Source organism: Ranitomeya imitator, chromosome 5 (genome assembly GCF_032444005.1).
Source record: "Ranitomeya imitator isolate aRanImi1 chromosome 5, aRanImi1.pri, whole genome shotgun sequence".
Taxonomy (NCBI): Eukaryota; Metazoa; Chordata; class Amphibia; order Anura; family Dendrobatidae; genus Ranitomeya; species Ranitomeya imitator.
In genome coordinates, this window is record NC_091286.1 from 656,639,134 (window position 1) to 656,648,954 (window position 9,821).

At 41.5% G+C, this 9,821-nt stretch overlaps 1 protein-coding gene across 1 annotated transcript in view; it reads left to right on the forward strand.

Annotated features, from left to right (window-relative positions):
• Positions 1–7,729, forward strand: part of SPATS1 (spermatogenesis associated serine rich 1) — a 137,995-nt gene extending 130,266 nt beyond the window's left edge. The window contains exons 6-7 of the mRNA XM_069728184.1: positions 2,315–2,377; positions 4,894–7,729. Coding sequence (XP_069584285.1) covers positions 2,315–2,377; positions 4,894–5,023 — 193 coding nt within the window. The 3' untranslated portion in view covers positions 5,024–7,729. The remainder of the gene's footprint in view (positions 1–2,314; positions 2,378–4,893) is intronic.
• The last annotated feature ends 2,092 nt before the right edge of the window (positions 7,730–9,821 follow it).

The window sequence follows — 9,821 nt, forward strand, 5'->3', positions numbered from 1 at the left end:
TCAAGTAAGGGGACAACCAATTTATGTGACCACAGCAGGGCCATTTATATTGGTCTTCTTTCAGGCACCTCAAAAGCTGCTTCATGTTGTCATGGGTTTCTTTCATGTGGACTGCATAACCAACTGGAATTGAAGATGGCTGCCATTATGCAGCACAATAGCTTTTAGGCTTGTTTTGGATGAATCTGTATTATGACTTATGTTCAGAACTTCGGTGTTGTTGCATACCACGAGATTGCCCTGCATGATTAAGTATTGGACCAGATCTTTATCATGGTTGCGGAACAAAGAAATCAGAACATCACCTGCTAGGTTCCAGGCAAGAGCAGTGGATCTCCTAAACGCTCAGCCTTACTCTTGGGCAGATCCAAATCTCTATAGCACAAAGTGAACTGAATGATCTTGTTGAATTGTGGTTGAGTCAAGGTCTTTCTGGGTCATGAGAGGAAGATACTTCCTGACACCAAATGCCCTCTTCTTCCTCATTTGACTCAAATGAAAATGTTTCTGATGCTTTTGGAACCAGCAGTTCTTCCATATGTAACACTGGGCATATTACAGATGGAATGTTAGGATACTGTTAAGTCCACTTTTTCTTCCTTGAAACTCCTTATTTTATGGGAGACACCATGCAGAAGTAACAATTGGTAGCGTGATCAGTTGGCTCTCTCCAGACCATTGGGACTGCGAAAGGCAGAGATTGCCTCTTCCATGCAACCACTGAGTAAAATGTGATGCGCATCTATTGTGGCACGTGTGTAGCCAAACTCTTGTCCTGATCTCCTCCTATTCTGCAGCCAAAATACAGGTTGTAGGCTTTCCTTATCATGGTAATCAAGTTTTGCTGCTGTGATTGTGACGCAAAAGTGATTTTTCCACATAGGCAACAAAAACTATCCGCTTTGTGAATGCAAGAACGAGGCATATCTAAAAAAGATATAGAAACATGTCAATATGCTAAGAAACTAAGCTAAGTAATCTTACAATTGCATACCTTACAAAGAGAGCATTTAGATGGTGGTAGTAGTATTGGTAGTAGCAGTAGTATTAGTCAAAATTTCATCAACTGCAACCAGCGAACATTTTTTAATAGAAGCAAAATTAGATTTAGCATTACCGTATTGTTTGCTTTATAAAACACTCCGGATTGTAAGACTCACCCCAAATTTTGAGGAGAAAAATAGGATTTTTTTTTTTAAATGAAATGGTGGTGCTTCTTATAATCCATGAATCTTATTGCTTACTGGGGGTGGTGGCTGCAGTGAAGCGGGGACCCAGGGTCGCTGCTGAAGAAGGCAGGAGTTGGGTGATGCTGTAGGCTGCAGGCTGGGATGAAGGGGTGTCCGGCAGTGCTGCTGGTGTCTGGCACTGCTGCCCAGTGCTCTCCGATGCTGTGATTGCCCGGACGGTGCTGTCCGGTGCCCCTGCGGGAGTCTCCGGTGCCGCCGGGCTCTGCCGACATTTTGTGAAACGCCAGAGCCCCGGAAGTCCCATGATTTCCTGTGCGATGGACTCAGGAAAAATGACCACTGGGGGAGCGGCGCATGTGCAGATTGAGATCTCGGCATCGAGATCTCAGGAGATGAGATTTCAGCATGCGCCGCTCTCCTGGCAGCCATTTTGCCAGAGTCCACCACACAGAAAATCAGGGGGCTGCCGGGGTGGGCCTCGGCAGTACCGGAGACCGCCGCAGCAGCATTGGGCAGCGTCAGCCGTGCACCCACAGCACCAGAGACACCAGCAGAGCAATGGGCAGCAGTGCCGGACACCCGCAGTAGCACCACCGGACACCCCTGCAGTGCCGCTGGGCACCAGAGACACCCACAGAGCACTGGGTACCAGCGCCGGACACTTGCAGCACCACCCCGGACACCCCTTCATCCCAGCCTGCGGCCTGCAGCAACGATACCGGTAAGGTACATTCGCATTATAAGATGCACCCCCATTTTCCCCCAAAATTGTGGGGAAAAAGTATGTCTTATAATCTGAAAAATATGGTATATTTGTTATATATTTAGTTTATGCAGTTGCATATTTGCTGTACCAGGATGATTTTGTTCAACGTGATGCTGTTTAGGATCAATCCAGCTGAAATATCATTGCTTCTTGCAGAACAGTCTTGCATGTAACCACTGATATGTTAAAAAAAAGCCTGAAGACAAAAAAGCAAAGCAAGTGCAAAAAAATGCACACTAAAAGAAAAAAAAACAACAATAAATAATGACAATAATAACAGTACTGTAATAATACAGGTGCATGTTCTGTGTTTTACAGATTAAAAATTCCAGCTTTTTTATATAGTATTTTGTTGCAGGGAATCTTTCAAGGTTAAATCTGATACTTTCATTCCTCTTCAAAAATTGCCCAAGAAACCAAGGTAAGTACAAAATCACCTTACCATAAGCTAATATTTGTCCCTAAATACTCCATAAAGTCAACCCTTATAATAGATAGATAGATAGATAGATAGATAGATAGATAGATAGATAGATAGATAGATAGATAGATAGATAGATAGATAGATATGAAATATACAGTGGAAGCCAGAAGTTTACTTACACTATATAAAAAAGACACATCTGCATGATTTTCCCAATATCTGCCATGAAATCAGAATGAACCTTTCCTGTTTTGGGTCAATTCGGATTACCATAATTATTAATATTTGCCAAATGCCAGAATAATGAGAGAGAGAGAATGTTTTGAGGCATTTTTATCACTTACTGCAAAGTCAAAAGATTACATACACTAGGATTACTACACCTTTAAACAATTCTGGACTGCCCATATGATGATGTAATGGGTTTGGAAGCTTCTGGTACATCCACCTTTGGATGTATTTTAATGCACACCTGAAACATACTGCTTCCTTGTGTAGCATCATGGCAAAGTCTCATTAAATCAACCAAGATATCAGGAAGAGATTTGTGGATTTAAACAAGTCTGGTTCATCCTTGGGTACAATTTCAAACAATTATATGCAAGTACAAATAAGATGGAAATATCCAGCCATCACACCGCTCAGGAAGGAGACGGGTTCTGTGTCTCAGAAATTAACATGCTTTGGTCCGACATGTGCATATCAACCCAAGGACAAAAGACCTTGTGAAGATGATGGCAGAAGCTGGTAAGATTGTGTCAATGTCCACAGTGAAACGAGTACTGACTGTACCAACATGGGCTGAAAGACCACTCTGCCAGGAAGAAGCCATTACTCCAAAAGAAACATAAAAAAGCCAGATTAATGTTTGCAAATGCACACAGGAACATAGACCTTAATTTTTGGAAACATGTCCTGTGGTCTGATGAAACTAAAATTTAATTTTTTGGGCATATTGACAATCGTTATATTTGGAGGAAAAAAGGTAGAAGCTAGGAAGCCTAAGAACATCATCCCAACTCTGAGACACATGGGTGGCAGATTATGTTGTGGGGTTGTTTTGATGCAAGAGGGATTGGGGCACTTCACAAAATAGATGACATCATGAGAAAAGAAGATTATTTGGCAATACTGAACGAACATCTCAAGAGATCAGCCAGGAAGTTAAAGCTTGGGCGGAAATGAGTCTTCCAAATAGACAATGACCCGAAGCATACTGCCAAAATGGTGACAAAGTGGCTTAAAGAAAACAAAGTCAATGTTTTGGAGCGGCCATCACAAAGCCCTGATCTCAATTCTATTGAAATTTTTTGGGCAAAGCTGAAAAGACCGGTGTGAGCAAGGCGACCTACAAACCTGGATCAGTTGCACCAGTTTTGTCAGGAAGAATGGGCTCAAATTCCGACCAACTATTGTGAGAGGCTTGTGGAAGGAGATCCCAAACGTTTGACCCAAGTCATTCAGTTTAAGGGCAATGGTACCAAATACTAATGAAATGTATGCAAACGTTTGACTTTGCTGTAAGTAATACAAATGCCTTAAAACATTCTCTCTTTCTTTAGGCAAATATTAATAATTATGGTAATCCTAATTGAACTAAAACGGGAAGCGTTTATTCTGATTTCATGTCAAATATTGTAAAAAAACATGCAATTGTGTTTTTTTTTCATAGTTTATGTAAACTTCTGGTTTCTACTGTATATGACATAGATAAATAGATGCAAATGGCAAAAGATTGCATTAACTAGATATGGATCAAATGAGCACCGGCACAACTAGGTGGTCTTCATAATGTTTTATAGTTATCACATCACATGTTATAGCTCAGCCTATCAGGAGACACTATCCTAGTCTGTATAAAAGAAAAAGCAGGGAATGCAGCAGCGGTTTTGTAGGGAATTTGGATAGTGAAAGAATGTCAGAGATCACAGTTTAGCTATAGGTATAGAGAAAGAGAGGCATTCAGGTAAATCAACATATTGGTTTGCATGGATCCAGCAAAATGGTGGTATGTGGTTAAAAACCAATAACCTCTTATAACTCTTCAGTCCTTGCCATACCTAGTCCCTCTCTACTGTGCATTACCGTGTCTGCTTATTGGTTACATCTTCTGTTTCCATTTATTTCGGCAGCCCACACCACTTCTGATAATATCCCACATGACAAAGTGGGTAGCAGGAGACGGGTACGAGGAAGGTTCAGTATGAGAGTTTATTGCTTTTTTAATATTTCCTGATCAAAATTGATCTATAATGCAAACAAATTAAAAGATGGATCGATAAATAATGGGGATTCTGAATTCCTATACATGCTGACAGTCCGTTGACCTGATTTACCATGGAGTCACATAGGTCTTCATAGGAGCTGTGTATTCAACACAGTGGGAGATTTTTATGAAAGACTATTTGCAAAGTTTCTTTTTTTTCCTTTTTTTTTTATTCCAGCGTATTATGTTGTATTAAAGTGAACCAGACTTTTGATGGGGTACATACTCTTCTGCCTGTTGTCCACAGTGTTCCGTTCAAAGTCAAGGTTAATATACAAAGCCTGGAAGAAGAAAAGAGAGATGTCGAAGATCTCAATAGATGGAAACCAGCCCAGCGCTCCTTTCTCTTTGAATTACCTGGAAATGGACAAAAATAAAAATTGAAGCAAAGAAAATAGGAACAATTTGCAGGAACGTGCAGCGCCTTCTTCTTACAGTCTATTCACCCATTACATCTACTTCCCAGCCTGTAAATTGCAGTGATTTGTAAATTGTAGAAGGGAAATGTATAAACCTTGGATAAGTCACAGGATGTCTTTCTAATTTAGAGGAACTTTAGTTGTTACAGATGAAGCCAAGTCACATAGAAAGGTGATCTGACTCATGAAAAAAGTTTTAGGCTAGGTTCACATTGCGTTAGGGCAATCCGTTTAGCGCATATGCTAACGGATTGCGCCAACGCAATGTCCTAAAAGGGGTCGCGTTTGGCGATCCCGCTAGCACAGATGCCCGAGCGTCCGAGGTCCGTCCGAAACTAACGGGACATCGCTAGCGCGTGCCAAAAATGGCATTCGTTAGCGATGCGTTAGAGATCTGTTAGCACATTGCGGTCAATGGGTGCGCTAACGGATCTGTTACATAGCGTTAATTGTGACAATTGCGCCATGTAATGGAGTCCGTTAGCGGACACCCACTAACGCAATGTGAACCTAGCCTTAAAGGGAAGGGAATGTTCTAAAATACTTTTCAAGAAAATACACTAACCTTCCTCGCTGCACCACAGCCCTTGTTGGGGAAGGACATTGTATGAAGCCCATCCAATGATGTCTAGTTACACTCACTTCACCAATGAAATTGATCACAAGCCTCAGTGATTAAGTGACTGAAGTATCAGACTTCATCTCCTATGCTGGAGCGCCAAAAGTTAGAGGCAGAGAGTACATATATTTTAAAACATTTTTTTTGACAACTTTCACATGGAAAAATTGATTCTTACATACCGTATGTTATTGGTTACCTTTAGTTAAGGAGGTTGCAAAAGTTTCAGGTTGCAATTTGAAATCCATAATTTACTTCCAGACGCCCTGATATGCAGCATGCAACCTGATCCAAGTTTCAGATTTTTCACTTGTGGGAATGTTTCTATCTGTAATATAGGCTGGATGTGAAGTCTGTTTATCTCTCCTAAAAATATATATTGAGTTCTGTGTTTATCTCCTTGTAATGTAGTCTGAATGTGATGTCTATTTTTCTGTAATATAGGCTAAATATGAGCTTAGTTTGTTTCTCCCAGTAATATAAGCTGGATGTGAGCATAAGCTGGATGTGAGCTGTGTGTGTGACTCTCCCAGTAATATAGGCTGGATGTGAGCATAAGCTGGATGTGAGCTGTGTGTGTGACTCTCCCAGTAATATAGGCTGGATGTGAGCATAAGCTGGATGTGAGCTGTGTGTGTGACTCTCCCAGTAATATAGGCTGGATGTGAGCATAAGCTGGATGTGAGCTGTGTGTGTGATTCTCCCAGTAATATAGGCTGGATGTGAGCATAAGCTGGATGTGAGCTGTGTGTGTGATTCTCCCAGTAATATAGGCTGGATGTGAGCATAAGCTGGATGTGAGCTGCGTGTGTGACTCTCCCAGTAATATAGGCTGGATGTGAGCATAAGCTGGATGTGAGCTGTGTGTGTGACTCTCCCAGTAATATAGGCTGGATGTGAGCATAAGCTGGATGTGAGCTGTGTGTGTGATTCTCCCAGTAATATAGGCTGGATGTGAGCATAAGCTGGATGTGAGCTGCGTGTGTGATTCTCCCAGTAATATAGGCTGGATGTGAGCATAAGCTGGATGTGAGCTGCGTGTGTGACTCTCCCAGTAATATAGGCTGGATGTGAGCATAAGCTGGATGTGAGCTGTGTGTGTGACTCTCCCAGTAATATAGGCTGGATGTGAGCTTTGTGTGTGACTCTCCCAGTAATATAGGCTGGATGTGAGCTGTGTGTGTGACTCTCCCAGTAATATAGGCTGGATGTGAGCATAAGCTGGATGTGAGCTGTGTGTGTGACTCTCCCAGTAATATAGGCTGGATGTGAGCATAAGCTGGATGTGAGCTGTGTGTGTGACTCTCCCAGTAATATAGGCTGGATGTGAGCTCTGTGTTTGACTTTCCCAGTAATACAGTCTGGATGTGAGCTTTCTTTCTTGCAGTAACATAGACTGGGTGTGAACTTTGTGTGACTCTACACGTAATACAAATTGGATTTGCACTCTACATAATAAAAGTATGTGTGTGTCCAGGGTTTGCCTGTCTTCACTAGCTTTCATGTATGAGAACAAGTCCAGCAATGCACACATTTTCTTTCAAAGTGGTTTATTCACTGTCTGTAACCTATTTTCTCTACTCTCCATAAAACGTCAAATACTTTCTCTTCTTTCCATTTCATAACTGTGTATAACTCTCTGCACCTACCTCTGCTATCTCTAACACTGAAAGAAGGGATTGAGACCAGAGAGCAATCAAGATCTGGAGCTCTGAAGGATTTATCTCTTCTGCATATCACTTACCGTAGCTAGATACAGACACTCTGCAGCAATAAAATAGTAGAGATTTTAGAATGTTTTAGCTTTGCATTTAGGAAGTAAATAAATGATAAAAAAGCAAGGAAGACAATCCTTTTAAAGTGTTTCAGAAGAATATTCATTTTGCTGTTCTGGGAGATTGATCATGTCTCCAAAGACCTAGCAATGGAGAATTTAGATAGTGAACCTTACTGGAGATAATGAGTAATGACGATGGTTGTAAAGAGCTGTGGAATATGTTGGTGCTATATGAGCATGAGAAAATTAATAAATAAGAAGTATAATATACTTGTGTCGCTAGTCATTACTCAGGACAGACCGTAAGGCAGAGAAGTCGGACGTTTCAGGGTCAGTGCCAAGAGAGCATGTAAAAAAAGGAGAAACAAAAGTGTAAATCAGGTCACGGTCCAGGGTCAAAATACCAGAAGATAGAAGATCAAAGCAAAAAGACAAGATGAAGTGATAGTCATAACACTGCCCAAAGGGTCAGGCAGATGAAAATCAGAACTCAGCACAACAGAATCAGGCAAACACTCTCCAGGAAGCCCAAACTTTGTCTGGCAGGGATCACAGGTCGATTGCTCAGATAAGCAACTGGGCAATCTCCATAACAGAGAACACATGGAAAAAGCCCAGCTCCTACCTGTCACATATTGGATGGCCGAGCTGTCAATCAAGGTACTGATGGTTCAGCATGCCCATCACAAGACTGGATGGCCAAGCTGTCATTCTAAACACTGCCAACTCAGCATGACCCAGATTCTATAGGACAGTAAAAGAGCCTGGTGTGGGTGGGGTTAGCTTTCTCAGCTCTGCTACATTGCTAAATCTAAAACCCTGGTTGTGTCAGAACTGCTGCTCTCAGTAAACTAAGTGATTCATTGCTGGGATCAGGGACTCTTTCCTACATCATGCTGTTCTCAGATGAGGTAGCAAAAATCTGCTGACTGATTCCCTTTCAGACCAATATCTGCTACCCAAACTCTTGTGGAATTTTGCTCAATTTTGGAGCATTTTTTGTGAAATTCTGGCACATTTTTGCTGTACCTGTTGCACCCTTTTCTCCTCTTAAGCTGACCATATTCATAAGTCGGCTATTTGTAACAATGTGCCTGTTTTATGCTGCCTGTGCATCTGCTGTCCGTGGTTGCAAAGCTAGAAGATTTCTAGCACCACTGAGGTCCATGTCTGATATTGCAGTTCATTCCAATTTACTTGAATGGGTTGAGCTATTCAAGGAGAGATTTTTTTTTTTTGATTCTGGACAACTCCATGAAGTCTTGAAAAATACTTCGTAAGAGGCTCAACGAAAGAAACATTATGAAGGATGAGCAATAATCTCTAAATTGAGCTCTTTCCCAGCACTTCGGGCACTGTTTTTATCAACCTTCTCCTCCTAGAACTGACTTCTCCATTATCAGTCCAAGCAATGGAACTGCCGGAGGTTTTTTTAAAGTTTTCATCAAAGCAATAATTACTCAAGAAATAAATCTATTGAAAATTGATTTTTTTTCCAAGCTAAAATAACACATAAAAATCCCCAGGTCTTATATGGTGCGATCAGAGTTAAAAGAATCGGATGAAGATTGCACGGAACATTTATCTATGGTAAATGCGATATTGCTGCCTTGTGGGAAAACACCGTCCTCTTGCCAGTACTAGCTAACGTAAATTCAATATTTGTCTAGGTTATGGTTTTATTAAAGGTGAAGTTGAATCTCGGCAAGCTAGCAAATATGCAAATTTTAGGACAGGCATCAACTCTGCTTACAGCGGATTTACAGCAAAGTGGATTGCTTTTTTATTTGCTGAAATTAATATGAGTAATGCTAAATATATATATAATTAACATACACTCTTTATATGGTGCGGATAATTTGAAGTTCATGGAAAGGGTTACATACCGTGTGGTTGCACCATTAAGATAAAGGTGTGTAGAGTCCATGCTGCTAATGAAGATGTCCTGCTTGCAAGTTGAGGCAGGTAGATGTGGAGCGTGGTTGATAGAGCATTGAATCTCTGCACCTGTAGAGCCAGAAGCTCTCCGGCCGGTACCGTCCCAGGATACCCGGCAGAAAAAATGGCCGACAGTAATGGAGATGAAGCGTTACGTCACAGTAGCGCGGAGGCTCAGATAGGCCAAAAAGCTAACCAACACGTTTCGGGGAATGTACAGCTCCCTTAATGACTTTCCCTTAATCCACTAATCCAATTGCCAAATGCTTGGAGAAAGGGGAGGAGCCGAAGTCTATAAAGCAGCGTTATGTACTATAGCATAAAGACACGCTAAGGAAGAGTGTATTCCCCGAAACGCGTTGGTTAGCTTTTTGGTCCATCTGAGCCTTCGCACTAGTGTGACGTCACACGCCATCTCCAGC